The 22,812-nt window shown below is 43.6% G+C and overlaps 1 protein-coding gene and 1 pseudogene across 8 annotated transcripts in view; one reads left to right on the plus strand and one right to left on the minus strand.

The window, feature by feature from the left end:
* NISCH (nischarin) overlaps nt 1-22,812 on the plus strand; it is a 49,264-nt gene that overhangs the window by 22,546 nt on the left and 3,906 nt on the right. Inside the window, exons 10-20 of one of the 8 annotated variants that reach the window (XM_038740511.1) lie at nt 698-883; nt 1,034-1,162; nt 3,074-3,187; nt 4,828-4,936; nt 8,160-8,281; nt 9,762-9,817; nt 11,216-12,535; nt 12,917-13,091; nt 13,460-13,613; nt 19,245-19,373; nt 20,763-20,924. In XM_038740511.1, coding sequence (XP_038596439.1) covers nt 698-883; nt 1,034-1,162; nt 3,074-3,187; nt 4,828-4,936; nt 8,160-8,281; nt 9,762-9,817; nt 11,216-12,535; nt 12,917-13,091; nt 13,460-13,613; nt 19,245-19,373; nt 20,763-20,924 — 2,656 coding nt within the window. Of the gene's footprint in view, nt 1-697; nt 884-1,033; nt 1,163-3,073; nt 3,188-4,827; nt 4,945-8,159; nt 8,282-9,761; nt 9,829-11,215; nt 12,536-12,916; nt 13,092-13,459; nt 13,614-19,244; nt 19,374-20,762; nt 20,925-22,812 lie in introns of those variants that run through there. The other 7 variants (XM_038740512.1, XM_038740513.1, XM_038740514.1 and 4 more) reach the window with 7 other exon arrangements.
* On the minus strand, nt 18,694-18,872 carry LOC119920596 (annotated as a pseudogene).

A 22,812-nucleotide genomic window follows, 5' to 3' on the forward strand; every position in this document is an offset into this window, starting at 1 on the left:
AATTTTGTAAGAAATCTCTTTGTTTTAAATTTGGAAATCAGAGTGCCATTTGGTATATTTCTTAGATTTACATCCTCTAAATTTGTGTGTTCTTGAAGCGTAAAGGTTCTTGGTTAAGCAGTGAAGCCCTGCATCTTCAAAGAATAAGTGTTGTGCATTTGGCTATCTAACCTTCCCCTCCTCTTAGGGTTAGGATTGAAAATTGTTAAATCTTGCATGAGAAAAAAATGTTGACTTTTAAAACTGTGGTTGAGGTGCAGTCCGATCCCATTCATTTTAAGGATTAGCGATTTAAATTCGAACTACTTAAAGATGACCCTTAAACATAAAGGTGATGTGGTTTTATTTTAAAAGCTGTAATTCTTGGTTTCTTTGACTCTGCTAAACACTCGCTGAATGTCACAATCACATCGTTCATGTTTGGGTAGGTGTGACAACCTTCTACATAGGAGAAAGAAAATGAATGTCAAATCAAGGGAGCTGATTCACACAATTGTTCTTGGTAGGAGGTACAGAGTAAAAGCAGTTCAGATGTGTGGGTTAATATTTCAACAATTCAGATATCAGCAGTCAGAAAGCTAAGCTACAGCTGTAGCCTTTAATCAAGCCAGTCAAATATTTTATTTTAGTCATCTTTGCCTTATTGAATTGACTTCTCTTTTATTGTTACTGAGCTGTATTTTCACCACTCCCATAGCATCTGTACAACCTCATTCACCTGGATCTGTCATACAACAAACTCACTTCATTAGAAGGCGTTCATACCAAACTGGGGAACATCAAAACCTTGAATTTAGCAGGAAATCATCTCGATCGGCTGTGTGGCCTAAACAAACTATATTCCTTGGTCAATCTGGATCTCAGTAACAACCAAGTAGAGCAGGTAATCCCTTTCTGTGCCAAATTCATTTTAAGATTACATTTTTTTGCATGGGGGATTTCGCTGTGTGCTTTTGTGCTGCCATTCTCAGTACTAATTTCAGTTCCAGAAAAGACTGTGAGGAATGAAAACTCTGGTATCTTTATCTTTCAGATCGAGGAGATAAAAAACATAGGAAGCCTTCCTTGTTTAGAAAGAGTGACCTTATCCAACAATCCTCTGAGCATCATTCCCGATTACAGGACCAAAGTGCTAGCTCAGTTTGGGGAAAGGGCCTCAGAGGTGAGTAATATTGAGACACCAATTAGAGGACATTCAGATTAGTCTGAAATTTTAAAATCAGTCATGTAATGTTTGAGACCTTAATAATTTGATGAATTTTATTTGCAATCACGGAATTTATCTAGCAGGGAGGATGTGCACAAAATAATTTGCAGAGGAGGAAGAACAGAAAGGAAAAATTGACATATGGATAAGTGGTTAGAGTATATAAAGTAATGTGTATCAATACAGAGTATTTATATGCACATGGGGAGCAGTGTGGCTTAGTGGATAATGCCCAGGCCCTGGGAGTCAGAGGACCTGGATCTTAATCCCAGCTCTGCCACTTGTCTGCTGTGAGACCTTGGGCAAGTCATTTTACTTCTCTGTGCCTGTTACCTCATCTGTAAAATCTAGTTCATTTATGATCTGTAGGGGAGAAAATTAACTGGGAAGAAGGTGGGATTTCAGGAGGGCTTTGAAGACAGAGAGTGCGGGAATTCCAGGCAAGGGAAATGGCATCAGAAAGGATTTGGAGATCAGAAAGTCAAGAGTGAGGGTCAGTGAGAAGCCTTTCTCTGTAGTATAGTAGAGCACAAGCTGAGGGTGAAGAGGGCGTAAGGAGAAAGCGGGTAGAAAGCCTAGAATCCAGCTATCAGTTTTTGCTTGAAGTGAAGAGAAATGAGTAGCCATTGGAGATTTTTGAGAAAGGGGAGTTTTGAGTGGAACAGTACTTTAGGCTGCCTAGTCACAGGTGAGGGAAGAGGCTGGAGGCGGGAAGACCAGTGAGGAGACTGATACAGCAGTTTAATCGAGAGATGGAGAACTTGAACCAGGGTGGTGGCCATTTTGGCAGAAAGGAAGGGATGTAGAATAATGACTGTGGTATTTGCTCAGTGCTTTCTGTGTGTCAGTCACCCTATACTAGTTAGGTGGAGCACGGTCTTTGATCCCCATGGGGTTCACTGTCTAAGTGGGAGGGGAACAAGGTATGGAATCCCCATTTTACAGATGAGGAAACTGCAACACAGATGAGTTAAGTGATGAGTTAAGTGACCTGCTCCAGGTCACACGGGGCGAGTGACAGATCTGGAATTAGAGCACAGGTCCTCCCAGGCCTGGGCTGTTTCCACTAGGCCACAGTGCTCCTCTCGAGACAGAGAGATATTACGGAGAAAGAACCAGTGGGATTTAGTGACGGACTGAATGTGAGGGCTATGAGAGGATGAGGAGTTGAGGGTGACACCAAGGTTGTGGACTTCTTGGGTGGGGAGAGTGGTGTTTACAGAGATGGGGGAAGTTAGTAGGAGTGGGTGTAGGAGGGAAAATGAGTAGTTTGGACATGTTCAGTTTGAGGTTCCGGCGGGAGGTCCAGTGGAGCTTTTCAGATGTATTGCCTTATGGGGAGCCCCACTTTTCTGGGCTTTGAGGTCATAGCTCATTGGATAAGGGCAAATCTGAAATAAAAGGTTTTAGGCCTTCTCCTTAGTGGGCCTCCAACTCTCACATTCTTGGTTACTGCTCTTCTTATGCTCTTCAGGAGTAGTAGCTGCTCAAATGTAGGTCCCAGCAACCTTTTCCAGGCCATCCCTGAAACATGAGTTATAGAGCTTCAGAAGGCCTTGAGAGTGCTAGTCTGTCAGGATTTGACGCAGACTCAAACTCAGGACTCGTTTGACTCTCAGAAAATTTTAGGGTTCTAATCACTACTTAATTCATATACTATCTTGTGCAGGAGGTTAGGGTAAGGCCTCTCTTACCAAACCCTGCCCAACATATGTGCCGGCGTGATGTCTGCTCAGTAGTCGTGATAAACTTGATAAACATGATCCCCTACGTGAATGTTTCCTGGGAATTTTTTGTAATTGATATTCTGTTGATGTCTGGCAACAAACTGGACAGGTTTTTAAAAATTGTATTTATTTGCCTTAGGTCTGTTTGGATAGTACTATTACCACTGAGAAGGAACTTGACACAGTGGAGGTGTTGAAAGCTATTCAGAAAGCAAAGGAGGCTAAGTCCAAACTGAATACCTCTGATAAGAAGGTGAGTTTCTGGATGTGAGGGGGTTGGGGGGTGGGTGAGAAGTGAGCATGGATTTCAGGGGAAGGGATGAAACTAGGAGACGAGATGCTTTACAGGCTTTGGGGACCCAGGAGGTGATTCCATAGGCAGTGCTGATATACATTTTCCTCTATAGCTAGGAGAGTCTAGCAAGCTGCCGTTTTTGGTGAATAACTTCCCGGAGCAGATCCATTTCTTTAGGGAAGGGTGACCATTTCTTTGTGCTTTCTTGGATAACGTAGTGTTTATGGTGCAGGTCTCTCTCCATGGAAAGAAACTGCTCCATTTAAAAAGAATTTACATTGCAGTTTGTATATTTGTGGATTGCATTTAGTCAGTGCTTTTTTTTTTTTCAGTGACAAGCACGCTCAATCAGTGGTATCATCATCATCAATCGTATTTATTGAGCGCTTACTGTGTGCAGAGCACTGTACTAAGCGCTTGGGAAGTACAAATTGGCAACATATAGAGACAGTCCCTACCCAACAGTGGGCTCACAGTCTAAAAGTGGTATTTATTGGAGTGTCTACCGTGTGCAGAGCACTGTACTAAGCTGCTTGGGAGAGTACACTACAACAGAGTTCGTAGACACGTTCCCTGCTCAAAGAGCTTACGGTCTAGAGGATTCAGAGCATGTCTTCTGGGTCCCAGCTGGGAATGAGAAGCAGTGTGGTTCAGTGGAAAGAGCATGGGCTTTGGAGTCAGAGGTCATGGGTTCAAACCCCGGCTCCGCCAATTGTCAGCTGTGTGACTTTGGGCAAGTCACTTAACTTCTCTGTGCCTCAGTTACCTCATCTGTAAAATGGGGATTAAGACTGTTAGCCCCCTGTGGGACAATCAGATCACCTTGTAACCTCCCCAGTGCTTAGAACGGTGCTTTGCACATAGTAAGCGCTTAATAAATGCCATCATTATTATTATAAGTTAGGACAGGATTCAGTAATGTTGGTCTAGGAGATGAGAGACCCGGGGGGCGGTGGTGGGGGGGACATTTGGGACTTTTTAGCTAACATGTTTGCGCTCCTGTTTTGGAAAATGAGACTTTCTGAGCATTTACTGTGTGCTTTTTTTCTGCTCTCTCCCCTGTTACTAGAGGAAGCCGAATTTTGGGTTCCTTAAGGAATAAAAAGCTCTGCTTCTTCACTTAAGTGACCAATATGACTTCAGTTGCAGTATTGTTAGAGAAGCAGCGTGGCTCAGTGGAAAGAGCACGGGTTTTGGAGTCAGTGGTCATGGGTTCAAATCCTGGCTCTGCCAGTTGTCACCTGGGTGACCTTGGGCAAGTCACTTCTCTGGGCCCCAGATCTCTCATCTGTAAAATGGGGATTGACTGTGAGCCCCCCCGTGGGGCAGCCTGATCACCTTGTATCCCCCCAGCGCTTAGAACAGTGCTTTGCACATAGTAAGCCCTTAACAAATGCCATTATTATTATTATTATTGTTTGTTAAAAAAAAAAAAAAAGGGCAATTGACAGGTGGCTAGAGTTGTCTGAATAAAGAGTGAGGGTAGTTTGCTCCACAGTTGAAACTTAGAGAGGAAATAGCTCTGTATGCCATTGATCTTCAGGGTGTCAGGTGGCTTCCTTTTTTTTTCTTTAACCGTCGCATACTTTCTTTGTTAGATCAGTGAGGACTCCAGGCTCACTGCTGCCAGCTCCAAATCAAACTACTCTTCTCTTACTGTTCGTCCTCCTTCTCCCTCTCTGCCTCATCCTGTCAGCCCCAGCCAAGGTAATCATGTATGTATCGTGCTGCTGAGCAGGACTTCTTTTGGTACTGCTTTTCTAGGCGGCTGTAGCGTCCTGGGAGGTTCTGCCGTAATCTGAGAGTTAACCAGGACCAGCTGAGCACAAAGGAGAACAGAACCTGCCTGCTTTGTGACCTTGGGCAAGTCACTTCACTTTCCTGTGCCTCAGTTACCTCCTCTGTAAAATGGGGGTGAAGGCTGTGAGCCTCAAGTGGGGCATGGACTGTGTCCAACTTGTTTCTACCCCAGCGCTTGGTACAGTGCCAGGCGCATAGTAAGCCCTTAACAAATACCATTAAAAAGAAGCCCGCAAAAAATTGGGTACCCAAAGGGGATTGGCCTGTGAAAAAACGATTATATCGAACTAGCAGCAATTGTCCTTCAGCAGTCACAGAAGTCCTTCTATAGGAATGGCATTCACATAGAATGCCACTCGGGAAATGCGTGGTTATTGCAACACGTGTTTAGCAAGAGCCTAGTTTATCCCCTGAGGATTGGATTAGATTATTCTGATACCTTGTGTATAAATTCTACTAAAATATTGTATAAAATTTCAGCTAAGATTATATATTTATACATATATATTATATACTTATTAAATATTAATACACAGCATGGCTTAGTGGAAAGAGCCCGGGCTTAGGAGTCAGAGGACATGGGTTCTAATCCCGCCTCTGCCACTTGTCTGCTGTGTGACCTTGGGCAAGTCACTTAATTTCTCTGGGCCTTAGATTTTACCTCATCTGTAGAATGGGGATTAAAAGTGTGAGCCCCACGTGGGACAACTTTATTACCTTGTATCAACCCCAGCGCTTAGAACAGTGCTTGGCACATAGTAAGCGCTTAACAAATACTGTAATTATGATTATGATTATTATTTCCAGACCCAAGGGGGTTTAGCCAGTAAGGAAACTCAGGGTGGTAACCTTGGTTACTGCCAATTTACCAGACTTGAAGATTTACTGAAGCTAGACCGTTGTGTGACTATAAAGTGGAAAGGGTGCAGTGTCACTTATTTCTTCCTTTTTTCATATCTCCCTCACCCCCCCAACTTGAAGAAGCTGTTAAAATTCACGGCATCAAGATCGGTGGCTTTTATCCCTGTGGACCCTGATGTCTTTGCCAAAGTAGAAAATGTTCTCTTTAGAGTTTGTTGCATCCCTTCTGAGTTTATATTCGCTTTCTTCATTTTGATATTGAGTCCATGTTGGCTATTCCTGGGTGGGTGGGAGGTGGGGGAATCCAGTTTGTCAAAGGAACAAAAGACCTGAGGAAAATGAAGTTGTTATTGGCTCTTAGTTGTCAAGTTGTAAGATAGAAGAGCCAGCTGGGTTTTCTTTAGGCCATTATCGAAGTGCATACGTATAGTGTATGTGTGAGTATATATTTTACGTATATTTTATAAATGCATATATATGTATGATGTATATCACATACATGGTGTGATTCAGACTTTAGTTTGTGGAAAAAAACAAGATATTAAGAACCAGATCGCTAAGAGATTTTCTCAGACCCACCTTTTCCTTGAAATATCCACCCCAGTCTAATTGTATGGATAGCAAAATAGGAAGTAGTGCACAAAAAGTAGATAACCCCTGTGTCAGCCAATCTCTGAACCTTGCTAGATTAATATATATTTTTAAATCTGTCCTAAGGAAATGTTGCTTGTTTTTAACCAAACCATGAGAGAGTCCAGATTTGTTTATCTTCAGAGGACATTCTCAAGGGTATTCTTGCTGTTTCTGCATAATAGGCAGTATTTTTATCCTCATTTTTATGGAGAATTTTTTGGTCATTTAATTTGATTTAGCTGAATAATTTGGGCTGGGGAACTGGATCCTGCAGGTTTTCATAAATGTTTCAAAATAGTCATTCAGTCATTTATGGAGCACTGTACTGAGCACTTGGGAGAGTACAATTCAACAATAAACATATTCCCTGCCCACAGTGCCATTCAGGTATTTAACTGAAGGACAGAGTTTGTCAAGCCTGTTATCTCATGGGGAGTAATTCATCCATCAGGAGATTGTGCAAACAAAGAGTACTAAAATAGCACAGATAAAAGGAAATTAGAGGAATGTTGAGGTTGGAAGGCTATATTTGAAATTGTTCTTTACGGATGTCCTTTCCAGTTTGCGGTAAATCTTTCTGTTAGGGGACATGAGAACTAAATGAGGAAAAAAGCGCAGAGCCCTTCCCTCTGCTTGTATTAGGCTACCCTTCCTTGAGGGGCTCACGCACGTGAGTCATTTAACTTGGGGTGCAATGGCTGTGATGTGGAGCTTTATGTGGAGTCTTATAGAAAGTCATAAAATGTTCAATAGTAAATCCTCGACCTGAGGGGAAAGCAGTCTGACTACCTCTTACCCCTTTCTGGATCGACTTTTAAGAATAGCACGGGAGAATTTTGAAATTGAAATTGCCTGATCATTTTGGAGAGTATTTGGTTCCAATTCTCTGCTCATCTTGACAAGGTTAAGACTGAGGTAAAGTGACCTGACGTGCTGCTTTTGCAAATTGATTTGCAGCTTTTGAAAACACCATCTGTTTCCTGATACATAAGTCCTATTAAATGTCACTGGGAAACTGCTTATGGGAAGATTAGTGTGAAATGTTTGTGCAGGAAACAGCTCTATCAGGAGTCTTACTTTTGACTCCGTCCTTTTAGTAAGCCATAGGTTTCCCAAACATCTATAACACTTAAATTGCATTAGGAAAAACAGTTTCTTGGCTCAGTTTCATATGAGGATGCTCCTTTGTTTAGCAGGAGGCAGAGTATGTGAAGTGATTCGACAAACACGTATGATTGTGCCAGAAAATTATAGACCAAAAGTGCTTGCGAGTTCAGTGGTGAAAATTTTGAAAGTGCCTCAGTCGATCCGAACACCATAAACAACATATCTGGGAAATGGCCCAAGAATCTCATTGTAATGATGGAGAAGGGGATTCATATGAACCGAAACAGTATTTAATAACTCGGGGACTAATATGGAGTATATTCCGGAAAGTTTCGACTGTTTAGTCAGTTCTTAATTATTATGGTATTGGTTCTATCGGTTTTGCCATAAAATGCAATTAAATGGGTTTTATTGATTTATCAATGTTTTTCTTGATTGTAGAGGATTAAGGGGCATTACATTGCAACCTCATATTGGATAGTGATTTTTAACTTTATCATTTCTAAATGGATTTTTGTGTTTGTTCTAGAAATAATGTATAGTAAAACAGCCCTAGCCAGCAGTTTATCACCCTCTGATAATACGACTCCTAAACATCATTTAATTACCCAGAGATGCTCAGAAGTACCAAGCCCAGGACGTGGAAGAAAGGTAACTGGATCTATCCCTATCTCCTGGGAAGCTTGTTACGTAGTGGATACTTTTTAAACTTAGCCTGTTGGGGAAGCAGAATCTCTCCTAGTTAGTCATCAACAGATGAAAATTTTCAGGGTAATCGTTTGACTACTTTTACTGAGTGTTTGAGTACCGCTTATTTCCCCTCTACTTTTAACCATTTTAACATGAAATTATAAACTCACTGAGATTTAACTGTAGCCATGGTCGCTGGGAGCCCGTCAAAGCTGAGCAGTATGGAAGTATTAGGGAACATTCTTCTCACAACATGAGTCTGTTCTGGATATAACACGACCCACACATTGATGGAAAAAGAAACAGTTACACATGTGTACGTGGTGGTGACCAAGGCGAATTGCTTCTGTGCTTCCCAGCCTTGGCCTCTGCCTCAGCCTTACTGTACTATAGAGAAGATAGGTTTCTTGGGTGTTTGTAACTTTAAATTTAGTGAAACGACGAGTGGCAAGGGTATAAAGCGTTCTGCTAGTGATGGACATAACAATATAGGAATTGGTGTCAAAAACCGCCCATTTGGCTAGTATCTTCATGTTGCCTACCCCTCCCATCCCATTAATTCAGGTTTCTAATGAACGGTTCTTCAAGAACTCAACTATCACGTTATAGCAGAAGCAACTGTATATAAAGTCGTGTTAAGCTTGTACCTGGAATACTGCATGCATTCTGGTTTCCACACCTTAAGGTGGGTATAACCAATGTGGAGAAGATACAGAGAATGGGCAACCAAGCTGAACAGGTGAATGGAGCAGCTTCCATCTGAGAACAGATTTTAAAAAATTAGGACTCTTCAGTCTGGAAAGATGAAGGCAGAGATGGAACCAAATCCCACACCCAAATGAGGACCACGGTGAAGCTTGAAAATGATAGGGCCAAGGAAGCAAAAGGAAACCCACCATTTTGGAACTTTTCAGCCCTGATTAAACACACTCGGGTCTAGTCAGAGACTTATGGTATTGGTTAAGCGCTTAGTAAGTGTCAAACACTGTTCTTAGCACTGGAGTAGGTACAAGTTAATTAGGTTGGACACAGTCCCTGTCCCACATGAGGCTCACAGTCTTGGAATGAACAAGAGGGGAGTCCAGCTTATAAAGCTATCGAGACAATTTCCCCCGTGGAACTGGCACTTTAGGCTGCTCACCATCATCAGATAGTATTCTGTGCACACAGCACTGTGTTGGAGCTGTACTAGTTTAGGAAAACAAAAAAAAAATATTTAGGAGCTCACAAGCCAAAGAAAGACAACCTGAGACACCAAGAATAGAACAGAGGCATGTGTGTAATTGAAACCTAAAGCTGTTTAGAAAGAGTAGGTTATCTGCTTGAGCACTGTTTGAGCTAAAAGTAACAACTGAGTAAGAGATATGATTTGGCCTTAGAATCACCTTGTTGTAGTGTGCTATGCTTGGCTGATACCTTCCTTCCTTCCTTGTCTCATCAGGCAGTTTCTTCTGAAATGGACCTTAAAAATGAATCCGAAGCCGATCATCACACGTGGTGAGGAATGGGTAATAAAGGCATTTTTTCGCCAAGTGGCCTTGATTAGTGTCTTGTTTGTATATACCCCTTTTAGAATCTCCTGTAACAGAAAACCATATCCAATTTGCACATTACATCATCCCAAAAGGATCATTACTCTGAGTAAACCCTCTTGGATTGGAATCCAAGTGGCTGTTCAGATTGAATGCTGAAATAATACCTGTTGCTAGTAGCAGGTCTATCGAAATTCAGTTTAAAAAACTGCTGTAATGCTAGTTGAAGGATTAACATTCTCACCTCATTCTTTAAAACACGTGTCCCTCTAGACTGTAAGCTCCTTGTGGGCAGGGAACATACCTATCAATTCTGTTGTACTCTACCAAGCCCCTAGTACAAGGCTCTGCAAACAGTAAGTGCTCACTAAATTCAATTGATTGATATGTTATTTTGCCAAACTAAAATTGTTTATTGTTTGTTTTTTATGGTATTAAATGCTTACTATATGCCAGGCACTGTACTAAGCGCTGGGTAGATACAAGCAAATCGGGTTGGATTTGGGAAGCCACCTGGGGCTCACAGCCTCAATCTCCATTTTAAAGATGAGGTAACTGAGGCACAGCTTGCCCTGTCAGTAGCCTCTCATCAGTCTCTTAAATTGCTACTCTCCCAGGTTTCTCTTGTATCTTATATTTTGATCTTGTATTTTCAGCAACAGCAGTTTTTGTGAAAGGGGTTTTCAGATATTTTTCTTACCTTCCAGACTTTAGCAGTTCAGCTAAGCAAATTAGGTGTTCCCTTTTTTCCATTTGGAGGCACATCAAGAGCTATTTCTACTCTTCTTTATGCGGTCCAGATGTGATCCGCATCTGGATAAGATGTTAGAGCCCTTTGAGATGAGGCATGTTTTACAAAACTTCAGTTTAAAACTGGGAATTCTCACCTTCCTGGTGTCAGTACTGCAGCTTCCTTGGGCTTCTCTGTCTTGCAGATAGACTAGCGAGTTTGAAACATTTGTCACTGGGGTAACACATTTGTAAGTGGACTTCAAAGACTTGTACATCAGAGCAGTAACCGTTCCTTTTTTATGCACTTATATTTACTTTGTAATTCCCCCTTCACATCTGGCCGACCGCAGGTCTTCAAAGCCCTTCTTAAATCACGTCTTCTCTAGGAAGCCTTCCCTTTCTGACCTCTCGGGTCCCTAGCCCCTAAGCACTTAGGGTACCCCCGCCCCGCCAGCACTTTCAGGCTCGTTTGCGTCCCCGTCTCATTTATTTTAATGTCTGTCACCCCTGCCACATTGTAAGGTCCTTGAGGGATCATGTCTACCCTCTCAAGCGCTTTGTACAGTGCTCTGCACAGAGTAAGGGCCCAGTAAATACCGCTGATTGATTGACTGTGCTTTTTCCTTTCAAGTTTGACCCGCTCAGAGGAAGACCCTGATGTGTTGTTGCCTGACCCCAGTAACACCATTGTTTTGCCATTCAGTTGTGTGTCCTACACAGCCACCAACCAGGATTTTCTCCAGCACCTCTCTGCCTTGATAACCCAAGCTGTGCAGAGACAGACACCTTCCTGTAGTGAGGCTGAAAGCAAAGGAAGTCCTGTGAGTAACTCGGAAACCGTCCACACTGAAGCCGGCTATTTTGAAATGGGACTTCACAAAGGTGAACCGACTGCTTCCCACAGCGCCCCGGAAGCCTGTAATAGCACAGCCCTAGAGCACATTCCCATACTCAAGGTTCTCTGGAATTTTTCCGTTCAGGTTCACCGGGCAACCCGGCACTTTGCCGCCTGTTTGGTTTTGACGAACAGCGTGGTAGCTCTATTGGAGATTCCACACCAAGCGGCGAAAGGAAACAGCCAACCTGTCTTTGCTGCCTTGAAGCTAGCTCTGTGCTTTCCTTTTGAAGACCTTGCAGAGTTTGGGTTTCTGGTGCCGGAAGTCTGCTTAGTGCTCAGAGTGCGAGACAGTGATAACTGTTTATTTGTAATTTCAGATGCTCCCAGTCTCCAAGAGTTTTACTCCTGTTTATGCGTGTGTCGTTCCCAGCACCATACGTCTGGGTTAACGGATTCCTCGCTCTACTGTGGCAAGGCAACCTTGCAGGAGTTTATCCACCAACTTATGGGATTTTATCACATCCCTTCAGATGACCCGGAAATAAGGGGCTGCTTTCCCGCATGTCTTTTCTGTAGCGATCAAGGGGGCAACCAGACCTCCCTGGGTCAGCAGGAATCACCTGGGGGGGGTGCAGCATGGTCTAAGCATGCCCTGGGTTCTGCCATCTATCCTACTTTTTACGAATCGGCCGAACCAAGCCAGTTTCCAGCCCATCCGTGCTGGATGATTTTGACCCCGCACCATCTGCACATCGTAGAAGCAGATTTCACCGCACTGCCAGACAAAGTCAGAGACTCCGACGATGCCAGGTGTCTCTTTAAGATCCAGCGGATTCCCCTGGCTTCGGTCCTTCTGCACCCAACCCGCCATTCCATTCAGCCAAAAGGCTCCTTCTCTGATGGACACGTGCTTGAGTTGCTGGTTGGATACCGATTTGTCACGGCAGTGTTTGTCCTCCCTCATGAGAAATTCCATTTTCTGCGAACCTACAATCTCTTGAGGGCGTCTCTGCAGGACGCAAAGACGATCGTCATCTTCAGAGCTTCCAAACACTTGGAATTGGTGAGAAACCACTCTGTGGAGGCCGGTAACCGACGTGGCCAAGCAATAAGGTAACAACACCTGGAGCAGTCGATGGTGAAAGAGGTTCAGCCTCGGCATGGTCCGTCACACGTACATGAAATCTGCAATGCTTTCTCTCTTTGCCCCTCTTTCCTGGCACTCAGCCAGAATGCCATTTTTGCGTAATTTCGTTCCAGTATCGGTGGTACTTTTCTCCTTTATCCCGAGAGAGTACCCTTCGGGCATTTTTCCACTATTATTAGAATATGTATTTAAATATTGAAACGTGGGACAGTTCCCAGATTTAGAGGGCAAACCTGTTTGTGGGTAAGTGGCTTTAAAACTCACAAAATCTCGGATCATGTGTTTCAAAGGTAGTTCGGCACTTCCCGTTTTAACCTGCTATTTCTTGAATCTTTCTGAAATTGTAGCTTTTGCAAGCCTCACTTGAGCCTGTCATCCTTATACCCGTCTGAATTTCTGATGCAGAAAATGACTGAAAATAACCAAGTTCCAGTTTATCTGCCAGTGTCTTCATCTCTTCAGTATGTGGCTGGATTAAAGGGCAGTGCCATTGTTGAATTTTTTCATAACAATGTGGCTGAGGTATTGTGCCTATATAATCAGTGCTTTTTTTTTTTTACTTATCTGTTTCTTAAAAGTACATCTCCACCTGTAAAAGCTGAGCGCGTCGGTTCCAGGAAGAGTCCCATTTATAGAGATATCTGGAGTTTCTTGTCATCCGAAATTTGGAGTGAGAAAGTTTCTTGCCTTTTAGAAAACTGCAAGACTTTAGATACCATGTGCTGCTTAAAATGGACTTTGAGCCTGTCTAATCATTTTGTTTTCTTCTGCTGTAGCCGGCAGTTGAATATAGGACTTTCTATTTTCTCATGAGCAAGCACAACAGATTTTTCTTCACAGCCGAGTCAAAATCATTCAGGAAATTAAATCAGTGCAGTTCTCTTTTGCAGGTGGAAAACGAAGAGCTGAAGCATATGATGTGGTCGTCGATTTTATTTTACAAAACTCCTGATGTGGAAGTGACTGCCTGTGTGTTACTCACCACGAAAGCCGTGTACTTCCTGCTAGATGATTCCGTGAGTCATTGCAGCGAGCAGCCAGTGGGTAAGGAATCGGTGTTCATTTGTAGCAGAAATATGGTCGGATGGGAACCCTACAATCCCCAGGCTCTTTCATTTTAGGGCTATCTCAACTCTATAAACCCAAGACCCTGGAAGAGCCTGGCTCTCCATCCTGGCCTAGCCAAAGCTCAAAGCCCATTTTTCCCATGTGTTTCCCCACCCCTGCCACTGTGGACCTCCGGGTTAAGCCTTTGTATCGGCTGCCAGTGACACCAGCTTTTCTCTAGACTTTTTAAAACCCAGAAGCTCAGGGTGAGGAACTCCATTCCCCTCTTGGAGAGAGAAGTTGGGTCTCTAGTCCACAAGTGTGAGCACTATTTACCTCACCTTGATTTGGCCTGCTGCAGAGATAGATGTAGATATAACCGTCCTTCGTACATGAAGATCCCACCATTTACCTCACCTCAATTTGGCTTGCTGCAGTGCTCTGCACACAGTAAGCGCTCAATAAATACGATTGAATGAATGAATGAATGAACGCCGGGGTGGCTCCCAAGGAGATCAGGTTGGACGCAGGCCTTGTCCCGCAGCGGGCTCTTACCATGTGCGTTACTCTATTTATTTATTTATTTATTTATCTTATATTGCTCTTTATTTACTTATTTGGACATGTTTATTCTCTTTATTTTATTTAGTTAATATGTTTTGTTTTGTTGTCTGTCTCCCCCTTCTAGACTGTGAACCCACTGTTGAGTAGGGACCGTCTCTATATGTTGCCGATTTGTACTTCCCAAGCGCTTAGTACAGTGCTCTGCACACAGTAAGCGCTCAGTAAATACGATTGAATGAATGTAGAAATAACTGTCCTTGGAATTTGAAGATCCTCCAAACAGCCTTCCCTGACAGCCCTGCTTTCCTCTTCCACTCCCTTCTGCGTCACCCTCACTTGCCCCCTTTATTCATCGCCTCCCCCCCCCCAGCCCCACAGCACTTATGTATATATCTGTCATTTATTTATATTAATGTCTATCTCCCCCTCTAGACTGTAAGCTCATTGTGGGCAGGGAATGTGTCTGTTTAATGTAGTAATGTACTCTCCCAAGCACTTAGTACAGTGGTCTGCACACAGTACGCGTTCAATAAATATGATTGAATGAAGGTGATGTCATTAACAAACATATGGGTCTGAATGTGGCTGAAAAGGCTAATGGGAGAGTGATGACCCTGACCACACCATACACAGACATTCGGGAAGTTCCTTGCACTGTTATATTTGCTGCTTGCAGTGCCTGGTGCTGTCTTTTTTGATGGCTTTTTTTTTTTGGCCTTTGTCTTATAAGTCTCTTAAAGCTTCAATTTAAAAAGAGCCATGATATTTCATTTTATGAGACTCCACCTTATCAAGGGATTGAAGATGACATTAGACTAGACATGAGAACCTTACTCTCTCCTGCGTGAATTACTCTCTCCTGCGTGAAAAGGAGTCGTCCTGGGTCGCTTTCTGCAGGCCTCCTCTCGGAATGTTTTTTGATTAGGAATATTGTTATTGCCATTTTTTCAGCACTGCACTAAGTGCTGAGAGGAGTGTCTGAAACTCAATTAAGACATGGTCTCTGGCCTACAAGGGACTTACAGTCTAGATGGGGGAGGACAGGCACAAAGACCAAAAAAGACTGATTTAATCAACAAGGAAACCAGACTAACATTTGACAGTTGAAAGTATCAAGAGGAATATTTGTGATTCAAATGATCCAAGCCCGGGCTCTTTCCACTAAGCCAAGTTGCTTCTCATGATTTAGTGTTCTGTATATAATGCTGCTCTTAAATATTTGGGAAATACTTAGGATAGTAATTTATTATAGAGGTCTAAGAGGGTAGAAAATATGGTGTGATGAACGTTTTTCTGTTTTCCTGTGGATATAATTTTCACAGATCCAGAAGTTATTATTTTCTCCCTGAGGTCATTAAGCGGTCAGAGTGGAAGCAATTCTTGGTTTGTTGTGTAGCGTGAAGTTATTAAGAATGTGTGTTAGCCCTGTCAAAGTCATCAGTCAGTAGTATTTATTGACCGCTTACTCTGTGCAGAGCAGTGTACAAAGTGCTTGGGAGAATACAGAAGAGATGGAAGGCATGATCCTTGCCCTCAAGGAAATACACCAAAGAAATCACAGTTAGGAGGAAGACGATGGTGAGATGGATTTGTGGATGAGTTCAGTGCCCAAGTAGTAGAGTGTATAAATTGATGTTTATAGAAAGGCTGAGGATCGAGAAGGCAGAAGTGAGGAGGTGCTGCAAAAGTGCTGAGGTCATAGCTGGGAAGACATCATCATCATCAATCGTATTTATTGAGCACTTACTGTGTGCAGAGCACTGTACTAAGCACTTGGGAAGTACAAGTTGGCAACATATAGAGACAGTCCCTACCCAACATGACCTAGGGAGGCAAAGCAAATTAGAAAAAACCTCCCAGAGGAGGTGAAATTTCAAAAGGGCTGGGATCTGGTGGATTTGAAGCTGGTGGAAGTTCCAGGCAGGAGCAAAGGCATGAACAAGGCAATCAGTCAGTCAGTGGTATTTATCGATTGCATACTGTGTGCAGAGCACTGTACTAAGTACACTAGATTTGGCAGATACCATCCCCTCCCTCAAGGAGCTTACGTTATAGTCGGGGAGACAGGCATTCAAGTAAATTACATTAAGGGAAGCAGCAGGGGTATAAGGATATGTACATAAGTGCTGTTGCGGGGGACGGGTGGGGTGGGGTTGCGGTGGGAGATGAGCGAAATTAGGTAGGAGGGGGAGAGCCAATTGAATCCCTTAAGGCCAATGGTAAGGAATTTCTGTGTGATGCAGAAATGGATGGGCAACCACTGGAGGTGCTTCCGACGGGCACAGAACAAAAGTGAGGTGGGTGGCAGAGTAAGGACTGGAGAGGGGAGAGGCAGGGAAGTCAGTGAGGCGGCTGAAGTAGTAATCAAGGCAGGATCTGACAAATACCAAGCCAGTACGGTAGCAGTTTGGGTGGAAAAGAAGGGGTGGATTCTAGAAGTTCTGCCAACTTAGAACTGACAGAATTTGCTGACTGACTGGGTTGAATGAGAGACGAGTCGAGGATAGTGCCAATGTTACAGGCTTGTTGTCTACAATGGTGGGAAAGTCGGGCAGAGGAGAGCGTTGGGGCAGGAAGACGAGTAGTTCTGTTTTGGACGTGTTACGTTGGAGGTGTTGGCAGGGCATCCAAGTAGAGATGTCTTGGAGACAAGAGGAAAAGCTAGACCGCTGAGAAGGCGAGAGGTCGGGGCCTGGAGAGCTGGATTTGGCCGTCACCCGCATAGAGACGAAGCCATTGGAATGAATGAGTTCACCATATGTGTAGGTGAAGAACAGACGGGAACCCAAACCTGAGCCTTGAGGACCTCTGTTAGGGGATGGGGGGCTGAGGAGGCACCTACAAAAGAGGCTGAGAAGGAGCAGTGAGAGAAACAGGAGAACCAGGAGAGGACAGTGTCTGAAGCCAAGGGTATGTTGTGTTTCTGGAAGAAAGGGGATGGGGCCAGTGTCGAAGGCAGCCGAGAGATCAAGGAGGATTAGGAAGGAGTAGAGTCCGTCAGATTTGGCATCGAGGAGGGCATCGGTGACCTTGGAGAGGGCAGTTTCTGTGGAGTGGAGTGGGAACGGAAGACAGATTGCAGGGGGTCAAGGAGAGAATTGGAGGAGAGGAAGCGGAGGTGGCAGGGTGTAAACAACTCACTCAGATGTTTGGAAAGGAATGGTAGGAAGGAGGTGGAGCATTCAGCAGAGAGAGTACTCCTAAATGTACCCGAAGTTAAGGAATCGGTGCCCAGAGAAGGCAGTGAACCCTCAAGTTCCTTGTGGGCGGGAATCACGTCTGCTCACTCTTATATTGTATTCTCCCGGGCGCTTAGTCCAGTGCTCTGTAAACAGTAAGCGCCCAATAAATACGATGGAATGAATGAATGATTGATAGGGAAGGAACGGGAAGTGTGAGCTGGGGTGTGTAGAGTAAAAAGAGAGTGGCACTGTAGCCTAGTGGAAAGGGCACGGGAGTGGGAGTCAGAGAACCCGGCATCTAATCCCGACTCAGCCCCCTTAGTGTCGTTGGACCCTTGGCAAGTCACTTAACCTCTGTGCCTGAGTGTCCTCATCTGTAAGAAAGGGAATAAATACCTGCTTTCCCTCCTGCTCAGACTGTGTCCGATCCGACTGACTCTACCCCAGTGCTCGGCACATAGATAGCACTGAACAAATACTACAGTTTTTATTATTTAGAGGGAGAGAGCTAATAGGCTGCCTTAAAACCAATGGCTGCTTGTTGCCAAGAGGAATGAGTAACCGTTGGAGATTTGGGGGGAATGGGGAGACTTGTGCACACCGGCATTGCAGACAAATGATCCAGGCAGCAGAGAGAAATAGGGACTGAGTGTGGTTCTTTACAAAAACCAACCTTGAACTGAGGGGCAGAGTTGGGAGAGTACAATATAACTCTGTACAAGAGAAGGTAGATTGGGTATGGAGCCTGAATGGGGCAGGATGACTTGGGGATTATTAATAGTAATAATGATAATAATAATAATTATGGTGCGTGTTAAGGGCTTATTATGTGTCCCAAGCATTGTAGTAAGTGCTGGAGTACTTCAATCGTATTTATTGAGCGCTTACTGTGTGCAGAGCACTATACTAAGTAAGCGCTTAGATGCAAGATAGGTGGGACACAGCCCCTGTCCCACGTGGGACTCACAGCCTAAGTAGGAGGGAGTAGGATTTAACCCCCATTTTCCAGATGAGGAAACTGAGGCACAGAGAAGTTATATCATACTCTGTTATAGTGTACTTTCCCTAGTGCTTAGTACAGTGTTCTGCGCACAGTAAGCGCTCCATTCTTGCCTTATGCCGTCGAGTTGTTTCCGACCCATAGAGATGCTACCGACACATCTCCCCGAGAACGCCCTGCTCTCCATCTGCAATCAGTCTGGTAGTGGATCCATAGAGTTTTCTTGGTAAAAATATGGAAGCGGTTTACTATTGCCGCCTTCCGCGCGGTAAACTCGAGTCTCCACCCTCGACTCTCCTGTGCCTCTGCTGCCCAGCATGGGTGAGTTTTGACTTGTAGCAGAATGCCTTCCACTCACTAGCCACTAGCCACTGCCACTAGCCACTAGCTACTAGCCACTAGCCACTGCCCAAGCTAGGAATGGAATGGGTAGGCCTCTGCTTGACTCTCCCTCCAGTAGCCGAGAGTGGTAGAGGCCTGGAAACTCTCCAGGTGCGACCCTGAGAGGGAAAGCACTCAATACTATCAATACTGTCAATTGGTTGAACTAGAAGCGGAGGCCTGGTTGGAATCTGTCCTCAGTGTAGTGAGAGACCGACCTAAGAAAATGCAGAAGCTCACCCTCATTCATTCATTCATTTGTGTTTATTGAGCGCTTACTGTGTGCAGAGCACTGTACTAAGTGCTTGGGAAGTACAAGTCGGCAACATATAGAGACGGTCCCTACCCAACAACGGGCTCACAGTCTAGAAGGGGGAGACAGACAACAAAGCGGTGAAACATCAGTTTCAGGCTTTCAGGGTCTTGAATTTCTGTTGCATTTCCATTTATAATGTGAACTCTTTCCATCTTGGCGCCTGACTTCTAAAATTTTTCTCGCAGAATTCTGGAATCAAAGGAACGCCGATTATGAGAATAGTCCCTTTCATCTTTCCCACTGCTTTGTGTTAAAACTCAACGATATACAATCGGTCAATGTTGGACTTTTTGATCAATATTTTCGGATCACTGGTGAGTAATATTTAATGCCTCGATGTGTTTTCCCCATAGCTGTCTCAAAAATCCACTTTCTTACTGAATTCCAACTTTTTAGATTTGTTTCTTCCAATAGCTCAATGTTGCACAGGAGGAATCCTGTTTCCATCATCAAGTATGTATGCTCCTCTGCAAATAGTATGTACCATGCTGCCTCTTATAGTTCTGTAGTTTAATATTGAAAAGAGGCTTGCAATAAGGTCTCATCTTTCAGGAGTTTAACACTGAGTTAATTTTGGGTGAGAAGGGAATTTCTTTAGTGTTTTCCCAAAATTTAGAAGTAAAGTGACAGTTGATGCGATTGGAACGTGAATTTGAAAAATATCAAGCCGTTCATATTTGCAGTGCTCAGAAGTGGCCATCCACCTCAATATTTTTTTTTACCCCTAAAGAATTAGGTTGGTAATTTCATATCTGGCACGATAATATGCCTTGAGGATCACTTGACTTCACAAAACCCCAATTGAAGTTAATTCTGCGGTTACATTCCTCCTATTTTTCTTACTACTTAGACTGTAAAGCTGTGAGCCCCATAAAGTAAATTAGTTAATGATGGTATTTCAGCCCTTGCAGTGTGTCAAGAGACAAGCTAATCAGGTGGGACACAGTCCCCATCCCACACGGGGCTCAGTGTTTTAATCCCCATTTTCCAGCTGAGGGAACTGAAGCCCAGAAAAGTGGAGTGACTTGCCCAGGGTCACACAGAAGACAAGTGGCAGAGCTTGGATTACAATCCAGGTCCTCTGACTCCTAGGCCTGTGCTCTAGCCACTAGGCCTTGCCACTTCCCTGGTTAACTTGTATTTACCCCAGTGCTTAGTACAGTGTCAGGCACAGTATGCCGCTTAACAAATGCCATCAAAAACACAGACCTTACAGGCTGTAAGGCTGGGCATGTGGCCAGTGAGATCAGGGACACAGTTGCTTTTTCCTCTTGGTTTTAGGGCCTAGAGTTTCCTTGGCTACGTAGCTGGGAAGGGGGTGGAGCCCTGAGTCAAAACTGTCAAAACCAAAGTAAATAATGGAACAGAGAGAGCCTCTGGGCCTCTGAGTTCAGTGTCAGTAATACGCAGGATGTTGCCGGCTCAGACTTCCTAGATATACTAAACAGAGGAAAAGCTAAACTCTCTCCCTAGCACCTTCAAAACTCATTCCAAAGATGGCCCAGCCTTTCCTGAAATCCCTGCCAACCTCACGTTTCCAGAGCCGTGCCAAGGCATTCTTCTGCCCCCGTTTGTAATTAGCATTTAGCTTTTGTTCATCCAGGATCATTTTACTTGTAAGCTTCAAATGGAAAGGCCTTCCTTTTGGAGGAGTTGATGCTTTCTAGTGTGAAGAATCACACTTCATTCTGCTTTTCCTGTAGGATATTCTGCAGATCACATTGTAACTTGTCTGACTCGAGATAGTTACTGCACTCATGCCTTCCTACAACATCTCATGGCTGTCCTCTCCTTGCTGGCCCGCACACCTTCACCAGAACCAGTCGATAAGGATTTTTATTCTGAATTTGGGAACAAGAATACAGGTAAATACTCATCCTCCGTTCTCTTGGGGGCGGGGAGGATTTCAGTAGTTGAATAATGTATGTTCAGTGCTTTCAGGTCCCTCCTCTTTGCCTGGGAATTTGTAGTACAGTCAATCAATCAATCGATCGTATGTAATGAGTGCTTACTGTGTGCAGAGCACTGTACTAAGCACTTAGGAAGTACAAGTTGGCAATATATAGAGACGGTCCCTACCCAACAGTGGGCTCACAGTCTAGAAGGGGGAGACAGACAACAAAACAAGACATATTAACAAAATAAAATAAATAGAATAAATATGTACAAATAAAATAGAGTAATAAATATGTACAAACATATATACATATATATAGGTGCTGTGGGGAGGGGAAGGAGGTAAGGCGGAGGGATGGGGTGGGGGCGAGAGGAAGGAGGGGGGCTCAGTCTAGGGCTCACAGTCTTAATCCCTATTTTGGAGGTGAAGGAACTGAAGTAAAGAGAAGTGAAGTGCTTTGCCCAAGGTCACACAGCAGATAAGTGCAGATCAGGATTAGAACCCTTGCCCTTCTAACTTTCATGCCCCAGCTCTATCAGGCCACACTGCTTCTCGGCCTGGACTAGTTGATAGACTTTCTAATGCACAAACAGCCAAACTCCTGAGATGATTAAAAGGATGAAAGCTTAGGAACCTACAAGAAAGAAAAGACAAATGCAGAGAAGGTAATGATGATTACTATTAGCAATCAGCCAATCGATCAGTGATAATTATTGAACCTATTCTGTGTGCAGAGCCCTGAACTAAGTGCTTGGGGAAGCCCCTCGTGATACAAGGACTATATCCAACCCAATTGTTTAGTGCAGTGCCTGACACATAGTAAGAACTTAACAAATACCACAATTATCATTATTATTGCCATTATTGTTATTATTAAATACCATGAAAAACAAACATTAAAAAAACCCCTCTGTGTCTCAGTTTCCACATTTGTAAAATGGGGATGAAATATTTCTTCTTCTTTCTTAAATTGTGAGCCCCATGTGGGACAGGGACCGTCTGAGCTGATAATCTTGTATCTGCCCCAGGACTTAGTACAGTGCTTGGCACATTGTAAGATCTTAACTAATGCTATCATTATTATCACCAATGTGAATAATAAAAAATAATTATTATTATGGTATTTGTTAAGAACTTACTGTGTGCCAAACACTGTTCTAAGCAATGGGGTAGATCCGAAGTAATCAGGTTGGACAGAATTTCTGTCCCACATGAGGTTCACATTCTTAATCCCCATTTTACAGATGAGGTTACTATGGCCAAGAGAATCAGTCATTCAATCAATCAATCGTATTTATTGAGCGCTTACTGTGTGCAGAGCACTGTACTAAGCGCTTGGGAAGTACAAGTTGGCAACATATAGAGACAGTCCCTACCCAGCAGTGGGCTCACAGTCTAAAAGGGGGAGACAGAGAACAAAACCAAACATACTAACAAAATAAATAGAATAGATATGTACAAGTAAAATAAATAGAGTAATAAATATGTACTAACATATTTTTGTCGGCTTAGATATAACCAGAGTCCTTTGACTTGCTCAGATAATTGGGCTTTTCTAAATTTTCCACCTTCCGTGGTCTTACCAGAAACCCTTGTACTAGACTCTTTGTGGGTTTGAGGCTTAGAAGTGCTTTTTTGGGTTTTGTTTTTTTTCCCCCCTCCCTATAAGTTTGTGAAAAAGCCTTTTGGGGTCTCCAAAGGTAGTGTTTGGCAGTTTATTAGACTATTAAACTATGAAATCCCAGGGTGGTTCTTGTATTTGTCTCCTCTGGAGGAACAGTGGCTGTGTGGACTGTCAAAGAAGAAATTGTTTGATTTTTGGTAACTTGTTGGTGATGTTTGCTTATTTGTTTTTA

Source organism: Tachyglossus aculeatus, chromosome X1 (assembly GCF_015852505.1).
Source record: "Tachyglossus aculeatus isolate mTacAcu1 chromosome X1, mTacAcu1.pri, whole genome shotgun sequence".
In the NCBI taxonomy this organism is placed as follows: Eukaryota; Metazoa; Chordata; class Mammalia; order Monotremata; family Tachyglossidae; genus Tachyglossus; species Tachyglossus aculeatus.